Source organism: Petromyzon marinus, chromosome 26, assembly GCF_048934315.1.
Source record: "Petromyzon marinus isolate PM22_M1 ecotype Great Lakes invasive population chromosome 26, UKy_Petmar_22M1.pri1.0, whole genome shotgun sequence".
NCBI lineage: Eukaryota > Metazoa > Chordata > Hyperoartia > Petromyzontiformes > Petromyzontidae > Petromyzon > Petromyzon marinus.
This window is the reverse complement of record NC_133692.1, coordinates 1,564,752-1,586,011: the sequence shown is the minus strand read 5'-3', so window position 1 is coordinate 1,586,011 and position 21,260 is coordinate 1,564,752. Positions and strand designations below refer to the sequence as shown.

At 49.0% G+C, this 21,260-nt stretch overlaps 1 protein-coding gene across 1 annotated transcript; it reads right to left on the bottom strand.

Moving 5' to 3' along the window:
- Positions 1-202: 202 nt before the first annotated feature.
- LOC116946125 (forkhead box protein J1-like) lies at positions 203-21,260 on the bottom strand. The gene is made up of 3 exons (XM_032961012.2): positions 20,840-21,260; positions 15,331-16,015; positions 203-4,172 (listed from the first exon to the last, which is right to left on the bottom strand). The coding sequence occupies exons 2-3, from the start codon at positions 15,982-15,984 to the stop codon at positions 3,240-3,242; spliced, it is 1,587 nt and encodes a 528-aa protein (XP_032816903.2). The 5' UTR covers positions 15,985-16,015; positions 20,840-21,260; the 3' UTR covers positions 203-3,239.

Genomic DNA, 21,260 nt, shown 5'->3' with positions numbered 1-21,260 from the left:
CCAGCACCTACACTCAACATACACACCTAGCACCCACACCCGCACCCAGCACCCGCACCCAGAACCCACACCCAATCTCGCCCATGTTCCACCGTGTGCGAGATTGACAATGCATCATCTGGTGCCCACTCTCCCAACGTTAACGGACAAACAAAACAACACGATAAAATGTCGTACATCACCTCGGAAGGAAGTGGAGACGTTTTCAAAGACAGCAGTTTATTAAAGGGTCGGTTTTTTGTGTATTTATATATGTATATATCTATAATCAATGGAAAACCATGTTTTTCTTCAATTAGAATCATCAGCTATGGACGTGCCCCTGTCGCCTGCTTCAGGATCAACGCGAGTCCATTGGGAGCATTTCACATTCCTCTGCAGGTTATGCCAAAAAAATTGCAAGTTGAAAAGCTGAAAACCAAATGCACACCGATCATCTATATTTCTTCAGCATTTAATAACAAAAAAACACCAACTTGATCAACTTGAAGTTAAGACAATTAACAGCAAGGACAGATTGCCTTGCCCCTAGCCTGTCGAAGCGCACACGATAATTCACACGTCATCATTGAGAAGTAAAAACATTTTAAGATGCCAACACTATTTGTCGTGTTGCATGGATATTAAATGTGTAGAAAATCCAAACCTTGTAAAAATTAAGCAAACCCCTCTTGGCATATTACCATTCACGGTCAACATACCTGATTAAAATTAACTACAAAGCTATTTCAAAATAAATGACAATAAATGAATACAGGGATTTTAAAACCTTCCTTATTGTAAACACAGCATAAATGCATACAACTACAGTAATTAGGGTAATTTGTCTAATCTTAAACCACGACCGTGATATCCAACAGTGATACATTATAGTAATATCTCTTTGGAATATCATAATTGATAAATAATCCCAACGGTATGACAACTCTCTCACAGAGTAAATAAAATCTCTTCTTTGAGTCGTTCCAGCCGAATCCTTTGCAGAGAAGTTCCTGTTTTTATCAAACATAATTCCGTTATCCATGATAGAGAGTTTTTTGGGGGGGTTCTATCACGTCAATAGAAATGTGTCGTTAAATCTGACACCACCGCCCGACACAGCCAATTACCAAGGTTTGTCACGTAAATAAAAAAAACGTGCCATTTAGTTCAGCACACCGCTGTGTTTGGAGAGCAAACCCACACACATTCACAACCTATTTAGTAAATCGCTCTGATATGAACTTTAAAAATAAAACAACGATCTTTCCCACCTCCGACTAACAAGACCATTTTCAAAGACAGAGAATAAAAATGCCACGCGAGTGACGGTGCCAATGACACCCCTCGCCGGAGAGAGCGTGAGGCTGCCCGGAGCGCCCCCACGCTGTGCGGCCACAGGCGCAGCAGGCACGGCCCACGTGGGTCCGTCACATCGGTCACGAGACTCGGCCACCGGCAATCGGCGTCGACACAAATGTTTTTTTTTTCTCACGTTTCAATAAATAAACAAGTCCCCTTCTTTGATGTTCAACAAAGCTACATTCCATAACGCGGCTAAGCAAAACATAACAGAAAAGCCATTTAATTCGAACAACCCACATACATTATTTGGTTTAAGGATGATGGTGATGATGATGGCATTGACAATGACGACGACGATGATGATGAAATATGAGTAAATCTGTAAATTGCATCAACGTGACAGACCAAATTTTTATATCCCAGGCAATGTTCACCTATAAAGCTCACATTGTAACCGATTGTTAAGGCTAATCGAGTTTAACAAAAAATAATGCGCTGCCTGTTCACACAGCCTGTTCCTCCTGTTCTCACCCAGATCTCTTAGGATTTGTGACTCGGGAGAGCCGTGGTCGAGGCCGGGGTTGAAAGTGTGAACATTTACCACAATGACCCTGATCCCCTCTGGAAGATTTGCAAGCATATGAACTTGTTGATATCTCGGGACCAATTGAGCACAGGTGAACTATCGATGCACTCCACTGGTAGACGAGCTGAGAGCACTACAACAATGCAAAAGTACAATGGTAACAAAATATTTGGCTAAACAATGGTTTATACATGGATTGATTTAAAAAAAAAACTTGTGCTTTAAACAACAACAAAAAGGACCTGCAAAACAAGCCAGACTATTTATCTTACTGATTCAATTGTCACGATTCAGGGTCAAGAAATTCAATCCAAGAATTCAATTCTTGTAAAATCTTTCCCATCGTCTCTTTTTCCCAATTCCCTGTACACCTCGCTCAAATGCAAGAGACACGTCAACTCTCACCCACTCCTCCGCCGTCAAGAGTGCTGCTTGTCGCTGGCAGCTTGGCATTTTAGGACCTTTTTTTTGGGCCCCGTGCTCAGCAACCGAAATTTCAAATATATTGAATTGCGGTGAATGTATCAGCCTCTAGTGGCTGGAAGGGTCACCGTGAGCCGTGCAACGCAAGACGCGAAACGATGCGTGTATCGCGCGGCAGAAGGACCGGTACTGATGAATCAAGGCACCGTTACTCCCCCTGGATACGATGAGGCTGCAGTACACAGAGCAGTACATCTCATGCAGCCCACTGCTTGTGTGTCGGAACTTCCCTTCTCCAAAGGCCCAGTGTTTAACGGCGGTGAGGATTCTACGTTTTGCCGCTTTGCGATGACGCGTGATGCAAGCGGCCGTGGTGCCTTCATCTTTATGGCGAAAACATTAAAACAAATAAAGGAAAACCCTTTTTTTTGCGGGAACAGTGTAACGACTCGCAGTGCGTGTACTGGACACGTTGAGTTGGACTGAGCGACGTGTGTGAGCATGGGTAATAAACGGGTGCTACGCTCCCCACGTTGTTGATGTACACTCGGCGTGAGCAGACACCTGCGCCTTAACAGACGAGGCATGGCCATGCTGTATAGCTAGCACGTGGCATCTACTTTTCACGCACTGATGATGCATTCATATTGTCAAGAACTACGACAAACGCATCTCATCAAGAGTGCAACGCTGCCCAATGTTCTGTTTTTGTTTTGAATATCGCTTTAAATGACACGTGACTTCACCTCTTTAAATGATACGTGCCTTCATCCTTTTGACGGCCACCACTGGGGTGAGGGGTGGGGGGTTGGCCTGCCCATTGCAATTTCTAAATCAGAGGCATTTCAAAGTGTTCTGCATCGACCGTCTATGGGAAATTCGCGACGGCATTAAAAGACCGAGGCGGAGAGTTTCGAATTGCAAAGTTGGCGGAGGCTCGCGGCGTTCACTGAGATGCCTCCGAGCTGTCCCACTGGCTGAGGTTCTCCGAGAAGCCGTCGCTGAAGTCCAGCACCTCGGCCAGACTCACCGCACCCCCCATCAGCAGGTCATCATCATGGATCTCCTCCCAGGGGTGACGCAGGGAGCTCACGGCCAGAGCCAGCTCTTCATCCAAACCCAGCGGCGGCTGACTCAGCTGCTGCTGCTGCTGGTGGTGGTGGTGCTGCTGCTGCTGCTGGTGATGGTGGTAGAGTTGCTGGTGCAGCCGGCTCTGCTGCACGAGGAGGGAATCGAGGCCCGCCTGCCCGCAGCACCACTCGGACGGGCGGTCGATGTGGTGGCCGTGGATCGTGAGGTCGACGTCCAGCTCTCCGGCCGCGGCCGCCCCCCCGCTCTCCGGTGTGAGCGGCGGACTCAGCTCGAACTCCCCGAGCCCGCCAAGGTCTCCGTGGAACATGTCCTCCAGCACCTGCTGCCAGTCCAGGTCGGCCCGCAGGTGGTCCCTTGCGCGCTCGTCCGGGCCCGCGAACGGCGACGCGGGAAGGCGGACGGGGCTGGAGGTCCGGGGCATCTTGCCCAGCCTCTTGGGCAGCGGCTGCTTGCGCTTGCTGCCCCGGGGGTCGTCGGTCAGGCAGGGCCCGTGGGCGGCCCCCGGCAGCGCCGTCTCCCAAGCGGAGCCGTGGTGCCGAGCGTTCCACATGCCGCTCTTGCCCGGTGCGGACGGCGCGGGCGCGGAGACGCCGCCGGCGCCGGCGCCGGCGCCGGCGCCGTGGAAGTTTGCCGGACCGACCCTCCTGCGGCGCCTCACCATGCCGTTCTCGAACAGGTCGGCGTACTGCGGGTCCATGGCCCAGAAGCCCCCCTTGCCCGGCTCGTCCTTCTGCCGGGGAACCTTCACGAAGCACTTGTTCAGAGACAGGTTGTGGCGGATTGAGTTCTGCAAATGAACAGAGACCCCCCGTGGTATTAACAACAACGCCCATTTGAAAATGGCACGAAGGCGACGGACGACTTTTGCTTTTTAAAGCAAAAGTCTGGGAAATAAAATATATTCTTTGAGTCGTGAAGTTAGCGGTAGTGTAGCGATTAGCTCGACGCTGCGCTACGAACCCGGTGCCCCGAGTTCGATTCAAAGCCAACACCGGCGACGATCATCTGAACCGGTTCTGGGCCTCACCAAGGTCGACTCGGCCACCAAATGCGTACATGGATGCGGTTTGCGCAAACATCGTCACCGGGGAGACAAAGGCGGCCGGGCGTGGTACCGGCCACCTACCCCCCTCATGCACCGTGCCAGCCTTCTCGCTAGCAACACTTGCCACAACAGTCTGTTAAGGCTGTACGGGGAATCTTTGTCTTTGGTCAGAACTGTAGAACTTTTCTGACACCAGGGCACAAGTTTGGGGTGCGTCTTACTCTCCGGTTCATCTCACAATTCGGAGAGCGCGTCAGTAGGTGAGCGAATGCCAGCGCGCGGGGGGGGGGGACAGGGGGCCACGTGAACGAATTCCTTCGCCTCCCAACACCGGCGACGACGCCATCTTCGTACGGGAGTCTCGACGATTAAAACCAAAAAACACAACGGATCTCGACGCAGCTTTAACAAACAAAAAAGCAGCCGCTAAGAATGTGGACGCCTTTTTTCGTCGCACCTCTTCGCAGAGGTCCAGAAATTCAAAGTGCTCACGAATGCCACCCCGCGCCCACGGGTTCCTTGCGGCACGGAGCGACAGCGTCTTCTTTTTTTTATTAGTGTTTTTGGCGCATCGCATAATCAATTTAAATGGCGTCTAATTATGACGGGCTTTGAAGCCTCTCTACTGGGCTTGACTCACAATGGCGAGCCTTCAATGAGAGGGCCGCAGCAGTCCCTCCTCCTCTTACACACCCTTCATCTATTATTTGTATCTCATTAGCGGCACCGCAATCGCCACCGACAGCCCGCAAGCCCACGGACTGTCCAACTCCCAACCTCAAAACCTTACAATAATCACCGATGCGAGGACCGGACGACACGAGTGGTACGAGTTGGATGATGATTTTATTATTATTATTTATACGTGGCCTAGTGGAAGCATCGCTCGTCGCGGAGGTCCGCGGTTCGAATTCAGCGGCCGCCCCTGATAATCACTGCGGATGCAATAATCGTGACAACGCGGGAGCCGACCCTCGTGCGCCGGCGTCACCGTTGAAATGGGCGCCCCGGTGGCGAGATGTTGACTACCTCGCCTGGTATGCAGGAGGTCGTGGGTTCCATCCCGACCCTGACGCCTGCTGCTGCATATTTGGAATCTGCGTGTCTCTCTCTCCCCGTGGTCGCGGGATTTTTATCCAGGCCCTCCATGTTTTTTCCTCCACATTTAGAATCAACATCACCACGCGTTTAGAGTGTTCGGCTGCTGATATAAATGTCCACACGACGATGAGCCACTTTCGTTGAGCTATCATTTGTCATAGCCAGGTCGCTTGTAAAAAAAAAGAGCTATATAGCTCAGTGGGGCCTTACCTGGTAAAATAAAAAAATATAAATTATACCTTTAATTATACCGCAAATTCCTCAATTGGGATTACTTTTCACACGGGCACGGCAGCAACCGTCACCCCACGACCGGCAGCAGCCTCACGCCCCAGGCCGCTCCTGCGAATGAGACTCCGCCGGCAATGTTGAGTGTTCTCACGCTGGGTTTGAACCAAGGTCACCTGGCACGGCGAGTAAAGCGGAGGGGTGGCCGTCAAGCAGCCGCTGAAGCTGGTGGTTGTAATCGCCAGCGGAACCTCGCACGGTACTCAAATTGTGAACGTTTGTGTGGATTCACTCCCCAACACACCGTGATGCTGAACTCGTATACCAATTGACACGTTTTGTTTACGTGACTAACCTAAAAAAAAGCCCTTTCTTATGTACAGGCTGCCGCTGCTGTTTGCGTTGCGAAGGCGCGGGTGGTGTGAGTCCAACCTGAACGGCGGAACTCCACCCAGCGACTGCGGCTTCCTTCACTCGAGCGGCGACCGCGCTTGTATTTATTTTACGACTGTATATGTTTATCGTGCACAGTGGATACATTTGCCAGTGGAAATCGTTTGAATGAGTGCAACTGCACGCGTGGCTTTCTAGGTTCCAAGACCCGACTCATTTGCAGTGTCAAATTCCGGCTATCACTGTTTATAGCAACAATGACAAATTAATGAGGTGGTGGTGGTGGTGGGGGAGTGGTGGAGCAGTTGTTAGCACTGCACTGCACGGTGAACCCATGGATGTGGTTCACATCCGTGGCGTGTGATATCTGAACCGTTCCTCCACATTTGACCTGCGTGGTGAAGTATGGTCAGCTAACATGGCACGGTAATTCCGTTATCCACCAATGGGTGGCCTAAAGGCCGTAGAATTATAATTATCAGTCACAGATTAAAGGACAATAACTGTCAAAAAAGTGCACTGCTCAACAGGGCAAACGTGACGTAGTTATGTTGTCATAAGTGTACGTTTAGAGGAGTGCTTGTTAATTAGCAATGTGTTCCAAGCTATGATTGTGTTGTGTATTACATAATATCGTGTGAAACTAGGATCCTTGTCTAACAGAGAAGATCATTGCCATCTGACAGTTCACCAGAATGAGTTCAAGCAAGCCTGACTGCTGATGAGACCCTGGATGTCGAAACCGGTCCAGAGTTTGTTCGTATCGAACCAATGATGCACTCGCAGAAAGCCTTTTGGCTGATGGGATGTCTAAAAAATACTTTGATTTTTTTTTACGTGGAAGGACAAATATGGAAAGGAAACGTACAGTCTCGTCTGCTCGTTCAGCTTGGCATCTCAAGTGGTTGGGGGCTCCACGGTGGCTAGGAGATGTTAACTACCTCACCTGGTATACAGGAGGTCATGGGTTCGATCCCGACCCTGACGCCAATATATTTGAAGTTTGCATGTCTCTCTCCCCGTGGTCACGTGGACGTTTCTCCAGGTCCCCCGGTTTTTCCCTCCACATTTAGAAAGATGTGTCTAGAGTCTTTGGCTGCGATACATTTCCATGTGATGATAAGGCACTTGGCTGAGCTGTCATTTGTGATAGCCAAGTCACTGCTGAAAAAGAGCTACATAGCTCAGTGGGGCCTTACCTGGTAAAATAAAAATTGGCTTAATTCTCGTTTTACTTCAAGGACTGTGCAGATATGCAGCAGACAGGGACCGCGCGAGTGGCGATCGTGGCAGCTGAGCGTCGTAGAGACGCACGCGTCGTCCACTGTGCTTGCCATCTGTCGTGACTGCAGCAGATTACATTACACGCCACGCACACACAGCCCCGTGTCGCCTCCCGTCACAGCGAGACCATGGGTGCGCCATGACCACCAGCAGCAGCACAGCACGCAGGCTCGTCCCCCCGTGGGTAGCACGTGTCGCGTGCTACCCACGGGGGAGCAGCACGTGTCGCACGCACGCCGCGTGCGTGGTGCTCCGTTGTCGTCAGGGCGTCATGTCTGCCGCTGAAGCTGTCCGAGGCAGGGCTCCAGAAAATATTCCTACATCCCCCCACCCCCCCACCACCTTATCCCATTTGGCTTTGAAGGTTAGGGGTAACTGGAACTAAAATATTCTAGGAGAAATTGAAGCCTGCAAAAATTAAGCCCTGCAATAATGTAATTACGCAAGCGGCAAGCATCATTACAGCGACACAATACATGGTACATATAAGCTGTATAATACAGCAGAAGCTGAATACAAGCACACGTGATGTAAGCACAGAGCAACAGCATGCTGACGTTACACTCGCGGTGGGTGGGGGAGGGGGAGGCATAAGGCCGCTTCTGATATAAGCACACTCCTGTTAGCACAGCTCTCGCCTTGCTCCCAACACGTGTGCTTGTATTAGGTGTCCGCCATTCTCAAAGTCCAAATCTGACATCATGACAGCTACCCACAGGTACTTTGCGCATCATAGACAAGGCATTATTATCTCGACGTGTCTTATGGATTTCGAGAGACAATGGATCTCTCAATGGGATATCATCTGATATGGCGATCACACTCTAACATAACGCGCGTCCCAGCTACGGTGGATGGAAAACATCGCAGCTCCTCCGATTGGCACCGTTGGCAGCCTTTATAATTGAAGTCTATGGGAGACTTTAACATTGAAGTCTATGGGAGCCTTTAACATTGAAGTCTATGGGAGCCTTTAACATTGAAGTCTAAGGGAGTCTTTAACATTGTAGTATATGGGAGCCTTTAACATTGAAGTATATGGGAGACTTTAACATTGAAGTCAATGGGAGACTTTAACATTGAAGTCTATGGGAGCCTTTAACATTGAAGTCTATGGGAGTCTTTAACATTGTAGTCTATGGGAGCCTTTAACATTGCAGTCTATGGGAGCCTTTAACATTGAAGTCTATGGGAGTCTTTAACATTGAAGTCTATGGGAGCCTTTAACATTGAAGTCTATGGGAGCCTTTAACATTGTAGTCTATGGGAGCCTTTAACATTGCAGTCTATGGGAGCCTTTAAAATTGAAGTCTATGGGAGACTTTAACATTGAAGTCTATGGGAGCCTTTAACATTGAAGTCTATGGGAGCCTTTAACATTGAAGTGTATGGGAGTCTTTAACATTGTAGTCTATGGGAGCCTTTAACATTGAAGTCTATGGGAGACTTTAACATTGAAGTCAATGGGAGACTTTAACATTGAAGTCTATGGGAGCCTTTAACATTGAAGTCTATGGGAGTCTTTAACATTGTAGTCTATGGGAGCCTTTAACATTGCAGTCTATGGGAGACTTTAACATTGAAGTCAATGGGAGACTTTATCATTGAAGTCTATGGGAGCCTTTAACATTGAAGTCTAAGGGAGTCTTTAACATTGTAGTCTATGGGAGCCTTTAACATTGAAGTATATGGGAGACTTTAACATTGAAGTCTATGGGAGTCTATAACATTGTAGTCTATGGGAGCCTTTAACATTGCAGTCTATGGGAGCCTTTAACATTGAAGTCTATGGGAGTCTTTAACATTGAAGTCTATGGGAGCCTTTAACATTGAAGTCTATGGGAGCCTTTAACATTGTAGTCTATGGGAGCCTTTAACATTGCAGTCTATGGGAGCCTTTAAAATTGAAGTCTATGGGAGACTTTAACATTGAAGTCTATGGGAGCCTTTAACATTGAAGTCTATGGGAGCCTTTAACATTGAAGTCTATGGGAGTCTTTAACATTGTAGTCTATGGGAGCCTTTAACATTGAAGTCTATGGGAGACTTTAACATTGAAGTCAATGGGAGACTTTAACATTGAAGTCTATGGGAGCCTTTAACATTGAAGTCTATGGGAGTCTTTAACATTGTAGTCTATGGGAGCCTTTAACATTGCAGTCTATGGGAGACTTTAACATTGAAGTCAATGGGAGACTTTAACATTGAAGTCTATGGGAGCCTTTAACATTGAAGTCTATCGGAGTCTTTAACATTGTAGTCTATGGGAGCCTTTAACATTGCAGTCTATGGGAGACTTTAACATTGAAGTCAATATGAGACTTTAACATTGAAGTCTATGGGAGCCTTTAACATTGAAGTCTATGGGAGCCTTTAACATTGAAGTCTATGGGAGCCTTTAACATTGAAGTCTATGGGAGTCTTTAACATTGTAGTCTATGGGAGCCTTTAACATTGAAGTCTATGGGAGACTTTAACATTGAAGTCAATGGGAGACTTTAACATTGAAGTCTATGGGAGCCTTTAACATTGAAGTCTATGGGAGTCTTTAACATTGTAGTCTATGGGAGCCTTTAACATTGCAGTCTATGGGAGACTTTAACATTGAAGTCAATGGGAGCCTTTAACATTGAAGTCTATGGGAGACTTTAACATTGAAGTCAATGGGAGACTTTAACATTGAAGTCTATGGGAGCCTTTAACATTGAAGTCTATGGGAGTCTTTAACATTGTAGTCTATGGGAGCCTTTAACATTGCAGTCTATGGGAGACTTTAACATTGAAGTCAATATGAGACTTTAACATTGAAGTCTATGGGAGCCTTTAACATTGAAGTCTATGGGAGCCTTTAACATTGAAGTCTATGGGAGCCTTTAACACTGAAGTCTATGGGAGCCTTTAACATTGAAGTCTATGGGAGACTTTAACATTGAAGTCAATGGGAGACTTTAACATTGAAGTCTATGGGAGCCTTTAACATTGAAGTCTATGGGAGTCTTTAACATTGTAGTCTATGGGAGCCTTTAACATTGCAGTCTATGGGAGACTTTAACATTGAAGTCAATGGGAGACTTTAACATTGAAGTCTATGGGAGCCTTTAACATTGAAGTCTATGGGAGTCTTTAACATTGTAGTCTATGGGAGCCTTTAACATTGCAGTCTATGGGAGACTTTAACATTGAAGTCAATATGAGACTTTAACATTGAAGTCTATGGGAGCCTTTAACATTGAAGTCTATGGGAGCCTTTAACGTTGAAGTCTATGGGAGCCTTTAACATTGAAGTCTATGGAAGCCTTTAACACTGAAGTCTATGGGAGCCTTTAACACTGAAGTCTATGGGAGCCTTTAACACTGAAGTCTATGGGAGCCTTCAACACTGAAGTCTATGGGAGTCTTTAACATTGTAGTTTATGGGAGCCTTTAACACTGAAGTCTATGGGAGCCTTTCACATTGAAGTCTATGGGAGCCTTCAACATTGAAGTCTACGGGAGCCTTTAACATTGCAGTCTATGGGAGACTTTAACATTGAAGTCAATATGAGACTTTAACATTGAAGTCTATGGGAGCCTTTAACATTGAAGTCTATGGGAGCCTTTAACATTGAAGTCTATGGGAGCCTTTAACATTGAAGTCTATGGGAGCCTTTAACACTGAAGTCTATGAGAGCCTTTAACACTGAAGTCTATGGGAGCCTTTAACACTGAAGTCTATGGGAGCCTTCAACACTGAAGTCTATGGGAGTCTTTAACATTGTAGTTTATGGGAGCCTTTAACACTGAAGTCTATGGGAGCCTTTCACATTGAAGTCTATGGGAGCCTTTTACATTGAAGTCTATGGGAGACTTTAACATTGAAGTCTATGGGAGCCTTTAACATTGAAGTCTACGGGAGCATTTAACATTGAAGTCTATGGGAGACTTTAAAATTGCAGTCACGGGGGAGTCTTTCACATTGAAGTTGTGCCCAGCACCTACTGCTTCACTCCAGTCGCTCGACTCGCGCTACTAACATGGTTACTTTGCCCATGAACTTCACTCGTTGATTCTTCCAGCCACGATGGGGACCCGGCCAATAATGTAGGTTTTTTTTGGGTGAGATCGTGTAAATATATAAATGTGTCATTAAACCCGCCACCACCCGACACAGCCAACTAGTAAGGTTTGTCATGTAAACAGAACGTGCCAATTCGTCACTAATACAGCACACCGGTGTGTTGGAGAGCAAACCCACAACATTAACAATGTGAGTACGACGTTTCACCAGCAATTACAACTAGCTTCATCAGGCAGACAGCCAGGACTCGGTCTTCCGAACTGACTTGTTTCACCTCACCCATCCTGTGTTCAACCACAATGTGAGTCACAACAACACTCACACACTCACTCACTCACTCACCCACTCACTCACCACCCTGCAGGTCACAACACTCACTCGCCCACTCACCACCCTGCAGGTCACAACACTCACCCACTCACTCACTCACCCACTCACTCACCCACTCACCCACCCACTCACTCACCACCCTGTAGGTCATAACGCTCACCCGTTCACTCGCCCACCCACTCACCCACCCACTCACTCACCACCCTGCAGGTCACAACACTCACCCACTCACTCACCCACTCACTCATCCACTCACCCACCCACTCACTCACCACCCTGCAGGTCACAACGCTCACCCACTCACTCGCCCACCCACTCACCCACCCACTCACTCACCATCCTGCAGGTCACAACACTCACCCAATCACTCACCCACTCACTCACCACCCTGCAGGTCACAACACTCACCCACTCACTCACCCACTCACTCACCCACCCACTCACTCACCCACTCACTCACCACCCTGCAGGTCACAACACTCACCCACTCACTCACCCACTCACTCACCACCCTACAGGTCACAACACTCACCCACCCACTCACCCACTCACTCACCCACTCACTCACCCACTCACTCACTCACCTACTCACCACCCTGCAGGTCACAACACTCACCCACCCACTCACCCACTCACTCACCACCCTGCAGATCACAACACTCACCCACTCACTCACTCACCCACCCACTCACTCACTCACTCACCCACCCACCCACTCACTCACCACCCTGCAGGTCACAACACTCACCCACTCACTCACCCACCCACTCACTCACCCACTCACCCACTCACTCACTCACCACCCTGCAGGTCACAACAACACTCACCCACTCACTCACCCACTCACTCACCCACTCACTCACCCACTCACTCACTCACCACACTGCAGGTCACAACACTCACCCACTCACTCACCCACCCACTCACTCACCCACCCACTCACTCACCCACTCACCACCCTGCAGGTCACAACACTCACCCACCCACTCACCCACCCACTCACCCACTCACTCACCACACTGCAGGACACCATAACACTCACCCACTCACTCACCCACCCACTCACCACCCTGCAGGTCACAACACTCACCCACCCACTCACCACCCTGCAGGTTACAACACTTCCATTTCTGCTTCATCCCTCGCCCTGCTCCACTTTGAAATTCCCTCCTCACACCATCAGTATCTCTTTTGTGAATGTATTGTAACGCTGCTTAAGCCAATAAACTCCTCAAGTGTTTATCCTATTACACATTCAATGGTGCTGATTGTTGCTGCTTGCTGGGAATGTTGCACCGTTGAGCCTCTGTCTGTGTTCAGCAAAACCGTGTTCATAATTATCTACACTCACAGCAGGGCACATGGTGGTGCAGTGATCTGTGTGTGTGGTGCAACAACAACAACAACACGCCATGCACTTGCACGGAGTCGAATCCCTTCGACACTGAGGAGGGGAGAGTGGACAGCGTGGAATGGCCATCAACGCCCCCACGCCTTGCGCGAGGTCGTTACGAGCGTGGCTCATCAGGGAGACAAAGTGCAGATGTCTGAACGATAGCTGGGCCATTGCAGTCTCCTTTCACCTTAAGCTGACTCTGTAATAATATTATTTTTGTATACAAATCGACCATGGAATTTGTTGAAGTGTTACGATTGACATTAACTCTGGTATATCCTTACTCTCCCAAAAATATATGTAAATAGATGTAAATATATGTACACTGTGCTGTAGTTGTATATCAGCGGTCTAACCTCGCTTTATGATGGGCAGGATGGTCATGACGGTTTTTTTGTTACATAAATCCTGAAATGAATAAAATCACCAACTTTACATGATATCTTATCAGGCCAATCTTCGTACCAATTACACATGGGTGCAACTGCACTCATAATAATAATCATCAAGGTCATTGCACTATCCTAAAACGTTGCTGAGCAGTGCGAGTCGGACGCACATAATGGTTTGAATAGCTCGGTTGACTTTAGGCAGTGGTTCTTAACCTGGGGGGGCATCACTCCCTGGGGGTGCGAGATCGAGATGCCCTTTCTGGGAGAGGTGGCGAGAGACGTGGCCAGATTATATTTTTTTAAAGGTAAACCATCGAAGCACAAATCAATCACGGAGCACGTAAGTAACAACTTACTGTGTTCCATCAACCCCTCGATGTAGTTATTAACGTTCTACAAGGTTAAGAGCCGCTTATTTAAAGGGTTTCATTGACCCGTTCATGACCACCGCTGGGGGGGGGGGGGGGGGTCAGCCGGGTGCCCGCAGTAACCCGCACGGGGGGGGGGGCGGCTCCCTCCCTGCCTCCCCCCATTAGCGTCACCCCCCCCCCCTACTGGGGGGCCCCTCTTGGCCGAGGCGGCGTGAAGCGCCTTCGACTTTACGAGACTCCTCGAAGTCACACACGCGGGCGAGGTGTACGTCTCTCTCTCTCTCGATCTCTTTAAATCGGGGGAAGTCGTGGGGACGTGGTAACGAGGGCTGTGTATTCATCATATTCTCGTCATCGTGCCACTATTATTAGTATTATTATGTTGGTATCTTTTTCTTCCCGAAGCTCACCTTCACGAAGATTCCATTGCCCGGAGATGCTTCGATTTAAATTAAGAGTATAAGCCGTGAGAATGCATTGAAGTCACCGAACCAACAACAACAAAAAATAACTATATATTTAACCATGAGGGATTATAAGGACGTCTAAAACAATTTGATGTTTCGTTTGTGTATCGTCAACACTGCGCTCTTGGCACGCTTCCTTCAAGGCATCACGTTTAGGAACAAGGCACAACCAGTCACAGCACATCACTCATTCACTATCAACCCACTGATACAAAACACAGCTCCACTAGCTCGTACACTTATACCCATCACTGTGCATTACACACTACACGGATGTACATTACACACGACATGGCTAGAAGCCACAAATATTCCCCATTGGGAACCCCAAAAACCCCTAACACAGTTCCCTCTGCCTTGGAACAGCAACAACCACAACATCAACAAATAATTTAGCGCATCTGCACATGATCACCACACACACACACACAAAGATCCCCCATGTAGCCTTAACAGACTGTTGGGGCAAGTGCTGTTAGCGAGCACCTCTGAAGCCTGGCACGGCACACGAGGGGGTGGGTGGCCAGCACCACGCCCGGCCGCCTTTGTCTCCCTCGTGGCGATAGTTACTACACACACCGCACCAGGTACTCATTTGAGGTTGAGTCTACCTAGGGGAGGGCCAGGACCGGTTCAGATAATCGTCACTGATGTTGGCCGTGAGCGGGAATCGAACTCGGGTCACCGATTTCGTAGCGCAGCGTGGCGCTAACCACTACACTGCCGCTCCCCACCGCACACACAGACACACAGACGCACACACAGACACACAGACGCACACACAGACACACAGACGCACACACAGACACACAGACGCACACACAGACACACAGACGCACACACAGAGACACACAGACGCACACAGAGACGCACGTACGCACCCGCCACGTGGGGTCGGCGTGGCGGTAGTAGCAGAAGTTGTCCATGATCCACTTGTAGATGGAGGCCAGCGTGACCTTGCTCTTGTGGGTGGAGCGCATGGCCATGCAGATGAGCGTGGCGTACGAGTAGGGCGGCTTCACGCTGGCGTCCGTGCGGTAGTCGACCTCGTCCGGCACCGGGCTGGCCGCTCGCCCCCCCCCCTGCTGCTCGCCGGTGCCCTCCCTGCTGCGACCGCAGGCCGGGCGCTGCGGGGTGCACGCGGGGGTCCCCCTTGCGCCCGCGGTGTCGCCGGCCGGAGGCGAGCACGGCGCTGGTCCCGACCTCTGCTGCTGCTGCTGCTGCACTTGCAGCTGCTGCTCGTCCTGCAGCAGCAGCAGCTGCTGCTGCAACTGCTGCAGTCCGCCGCTGTTGCCAGCGCCACCGGGAGACACTTGCGGAGCCCGCAGGCTCGAGCCCTGGATGGAGAACTCTTGGAGCCACTGCAGGCTGGTGAGGCTATCGTCGAGACAGATTCCGCCGCCGCCGTCTCCTCCTGCTGCGCCGCCACCGTCGGCCCTCGCCGCCCCGCGAGCTTCATCCTCGGCACCGGGGGGCAGAGGCTGCCAGCTTTGTTGGAAGCGAGCGGCGATTTGGAGCAGAGCGGGCATGGGCATGGTTTCTCCTCCCTGGCCACGCTCGATGAACCTGCGGCAGCGCGGGTTTATTTTACGTCAAGTTTTTTCGTTTTTAACCACCGTGGACAGAGACAAGGGAATCCAGACTGCTCGGCGAGGTCGCGTGTAAATGCAACGAACAACGCCGACTGGGACACGTGCACAAAATTAAGGGTGAGCGGCTGCCAAGGCCCCGTGGTGGAGGGGGCCGTCGGAGGTTCTCGTGCAGGAGGAAGCAACGCGAGGAGATGCCGGTGAAGGAAGCGGTTCAAGCCCCCACAGAGCAGCGTGCAAGGGACGAGAATAAGAAGGCCTGAGCTATAATTTAACAGAAGATGCAATCATATCCAGGTCATCATTGAAGAGGAGACCACTGGTCTTAAATGAATTCTTATTGGTCATGCATGTCACGTAATTATCATGATGAGATTTATCTTTCTTTGAATACAGATCTCAAGGCCGATCTAAAAACACCACGACATGAAGCAAAACACATCTGAGCAAATACCACGTTCTTGAACGTAAATATGTAACCAGTAACAAAGATACTAAAGTACAAAAAATCGGTAAACATTGCAAATACGTGCTAGATGCTTTACATGTATGTGATAGATTTCATGAGAGTCGACAATGTAATTGAATTCCACCTGGTTGACAGGACACACAGGGAACAATAAAGAGCCCTATCTATATATATAAAAGGGAAATTTGTGAATATGTGTATATTCGAAATGTTTAGCATACTTCCCGACATGCAACAAACTTGAAATTTGGCATGTGGGTAGTTTCCAGAATGTACACAATGCAAAACGTATAAAAATATTTTTTGTATTTTGGGGGGGGGGGGGGGGCAATAATGGATATATTGTGCACGGCAAGTGAGCGGTGACGTCAGATCTGCGATGTCACCCGCATGCGGCAGCGTCACGCAGTCTGCCTACTGACGTCACGCCCCCCCCACCATCCGTGTAGGCCGTCTATTAATCCAAGACAAGAATCCAAGTCTCGGGCGAAGCCGGATAGTAAAGCTCGTGTTATAATAAAGGGTGTTGTTGGGGGTTAGATCGTGTAAGTATAAATGTGTCGTGAACCCACCACTACCCGGCACAGCCAATTAGTAATGTTTGTCACGTAAACAAAACGTGGCCAATTAGTTTTCTACTTTAGTCCACCGCCGGTGTGCTGGAGAGTAATTCCACAACATTTACAATTTGAGTGCTGTGACGTTTCACTGGTAATTAGATCCAGCATCATCGGGCGATTTTGCCAGAATTTATACTTACGCCATCTAATCCCCCAAAAGAAACCTTCATTATGAATAATATTGGTCACGAAAGCCTACGTGTTAGACATATATCAATCCACGTTGCCTGCCCGTGTCATGTCATTCGTGGGGATTGTTGACCGTACTTCACCCTGCTGGTCAGAGGGGATTTGTAAAGTGGGGGCGGCACAGGGCAATTATGATATCACTGGCCACTGATGTTAGCCAGGGCTGGGAGTCGAACTCGAATCCCTGGGCTTGTAACGTATTGCACTCACCGCTGCGCCAGGAGAAACACAGTCATCATGCACTTTTTGCGATGCTCGTTGTAATTACTGGCGAAACGTCGTACTCAGATTGTAAATGTTGAGGATGTACTCTCCAACACACCGGTGTGCTGGACTAGTAACGAATTGGCACGTTCAGTTTACTAACAAACCTTACTAATTGGCTGCGTCGGGTGGTGGCGGGTTTAACGACACGTGTGTATTTATTTACTCGATCTAACCCAAAGCATCTCTTTCATGGATGATATCGGTCGCGAGAGCCTACGTGTTAAACATACATTTTAAAACTCGTGAAATGTTATCGCGCCTACTCTCTAATTAGGCGAAAAAGGAACCCTCCCGGGTGCCTCATCATCTCCACCGGTCTGCCCTTGCGCTCTCAGCCACTCCTGCCTCGACAATCAGAGGCGCTCGATTCGTCGAGGCGAGCTCTGGTGCCGGCCAAATAGAATGGTCCACGCAGAATTGGCCCTCGAGACGTGAACACGGAGAGACGAGACGCATCACGGCGCACGCACGGAGCGTTCCCCGCAACTTGCTCCAGTGGCTGGGGCAAGTCGCTCTGGGCTGGAGCGTTGCCTTCAGGCTGTGCAGCAGCAGCAACCAAAACAACTGCTGGCGGAACACGTGTATGCGAGTGACACGTGGGTGAGTGTGCGAGTGACACGTGTGTGCGAGTGACATGTGTCACGGAGGTGTCTCGACGCAGACGGACGTGAACACAACTTTTGTGGAACATCATCCCGTTAGGGGTGCTGATTATTGGGCCTTTTGGAAGTTCCTAAAATAACGATAGCATTAAAGAATGTACAGAGTCGTGTTGCCCTTCCGCTGCTGGATGAAGGCCTCACCACGCCGCTGCTGGTCACGGTGGTTGTTTGGTCATACTTCCCCACACTGGTCAGTGCGTGTTAGTGAAGGCGAGGAGGGGGTGGTGTCGGTTCACACTCGCCACTGATGTTAGCCGTGACCAGGAACAATCAACCTCGGGTCTCCCAAGGTGACAACATTAAAGCTCGTTCCGGCATGGCCTTCATCCAGCAGTGGATTGACAAAAGGTTCGGTAAATGTCAAAATATATAAAACAATTATTATAGTTACATATGTAGTAGCAACAGTAGCTGCATGTAGTAGCAACAGTAGCTACTTATGTAGTAGCAACAGTAGCTACATATGTAGTAGCAACAGTCGCTACACATGTAGTAGCAACAGTAGCTACACATGTAGTAGCAACAGTCGCTACACATGTAGTAGCAACAGTAGCTACACATGTAGTAGCAACAGTCGCTACACATGTAGTAGCAACAGTAGCTACACATGTAGTAGCAACAGTCGCTACACATGTAGTAGCAACAGTAGCTACACATGTAGTAGCAACAGTCGCTACACATATAGTAGCAACAGTAGCTACACATGTAGTAGCAACAGTAGCTACACATGTAGTAGCAACAGTAGCTACACATGTAGTAGCAACAGTAGCTACACATGTAGTAGCAACAGTAGCTACACATGTAGTAGCAACAGTAGCTACACATGTAGTAGCAACAGTAGCTACACATGTAGTAGCAACAGTAGCTACACATGTAGTAGCAACAGTAGCTACACATGTAGTAGCAACAGTAGCTACACATGTAGTAGCAACAGTAGCTACACATGTAGTAGCAACAGTAGCTACACGTGTAGTAGCAACAGTAGCTACACATGTAGTAGCAACAGTAGCTACACATGTAGTAGCAACAGTAGCTACACATGTAGTAGCAACAGTAGCTACACATGTAGTAGCAACAGTAGCTACACATGTAGTAGCAACAGTAGCTACATATGTAGCTACGCGCCCCGCACTTTCAATGGCTAAATGCTTTCAAGCTATCAATTCCGATTCAGTGATTCTGCACTTGCTCTATTACTATAGTACTGTACCGCCTTCAACTTTTATGAACGACTGGGTGTTTAAGGTTAGCGATTTGTCGTATTATCCGGCTGTATAGCAAATGAAAAAAATACAATTACTTTACTACGCAAGTACAAATTGCGTGTTTTAATATTTAAGTGTGTTTTTATTTAGGGTCCCTTTATAACGCATGCTGCAGGCCCCGCACTAGCTTCATCCGGCACTGGTGGGGATGGCAACGTTCATTGCGGATGTTATCGATCCGATCGTTCCCCAAGCCGCCCGCCTCTAACACGTGGGGACTGGGAACCGACTTCGTTCCTCTCCGTACGCGTGGCTCGCGATGATTTCTCGTGCCAGAGTTCGACCACGACCGCTCGGCACAGATGAAGTGACTTCGTTTAAAAGCACGTGTCTGCTCCAAGTCGCACCACGTGTGTGTGTGTGCGTATAGACTATAGAGAGACGAGCTGCCCATGGATATATTGGAATTTTCCACGAAAGATGATGCAGTTGCCTCTATGAACGAGTGCAACGCGTGTGGACCAAGGCAAAGTTGTAAAATGAGTTATCACGTGATGGCGATGATGATGATGCTGCTGCTGCTAATGATGATGATAAAAAGACGCAACATTCAACTTCCCCTCCCGTATACACAAAGGCAGGGAAGCATTTGCATGGCAGGCTAGTTGCAGGCGTATCTTTCTCTCGGTACATTGTAACATTGGAGATCGTAAAGACATGCGGTGATATGTGACATGTAAAGCTTCGTCTTATCTCAATGTCTGTTTATCTTATTCGGCTATGATAGACACTGGTCACAACTATGCAGGCACGGTATGAAGGCCACGTTGCCATAGACGACATACTTCAAGTGTACCGCAACGACTCGTTACCATATCACACGAAATATCTGCTACACTCACAGTAGCCCAAACCTGGCACCTCCGATTAGCATGGTTGGCTACGTACGGCGCGAAAGAGGTTCAACGTTCAATACATATAAACACGACCATTCTTGGGAGGAAGAAAAACAGCTCACGGTTGTAAAAATGTAATCGCGTATTTGTAACAACTCTGTAAAGTGCACACACACACGTAATTTAATTAAAGCATCTTACAGTGTGCATATGTGTGTGTGTGTGTCACTTACACCAAAGCCGGATTATACATTACAAATCAATGGGATTACAAAAGGCGTACGATAAGCGCACAGATGGAGAAAGTGACTCCACGGCATGGGATGATGATTCAGAGCGCCGTGTCATCTCCGTTCCGCTATCGAGGCATTAGCGCTTTATCCGCCACTCGAGACGGCTTTGGGTAAGAGGCGCTATCTGATTCTCCCACAGGTTCAACACTCACACGCGCACGTGTGCCACCACCACCGCCGCTGTCTCATGCAGTCCTCACCTGTGAGGCGGACAAAGCTGCCGCGCGTTTCTGCGTGGCGGAAGATGATCTGCGGGTGCTAATGAAGATTCTGGAATTCCGCTTCACCCCTCCTCCTCCTCCGGCTGCTGCTGCTGAGAGCGTTTTGAGAGGCGCTCAATCCACCACCACCACCACCGATGCGCCCTCCTCCACTCTACTCCTCCTGCTGCTTGCTGGCTTGTCGCAGGCGTTGTGCCGTGTAACCTAGGCAGCCCGGGCAGCTTTAATAGGACAAGCACACACGTGGTTGTGGCGGTGGGGGTGGAAGAGGCGCTCCTCCTGCCCATTGAGCCACAGCGCTGTCCAATGCGGCGAGAAGCCACGCAAGGCGAACAGAGCGGTGCTGGAATTCACGGTGGAGTCTTCATTGGCTACAACGATAACATCGTCACCCCCCCCC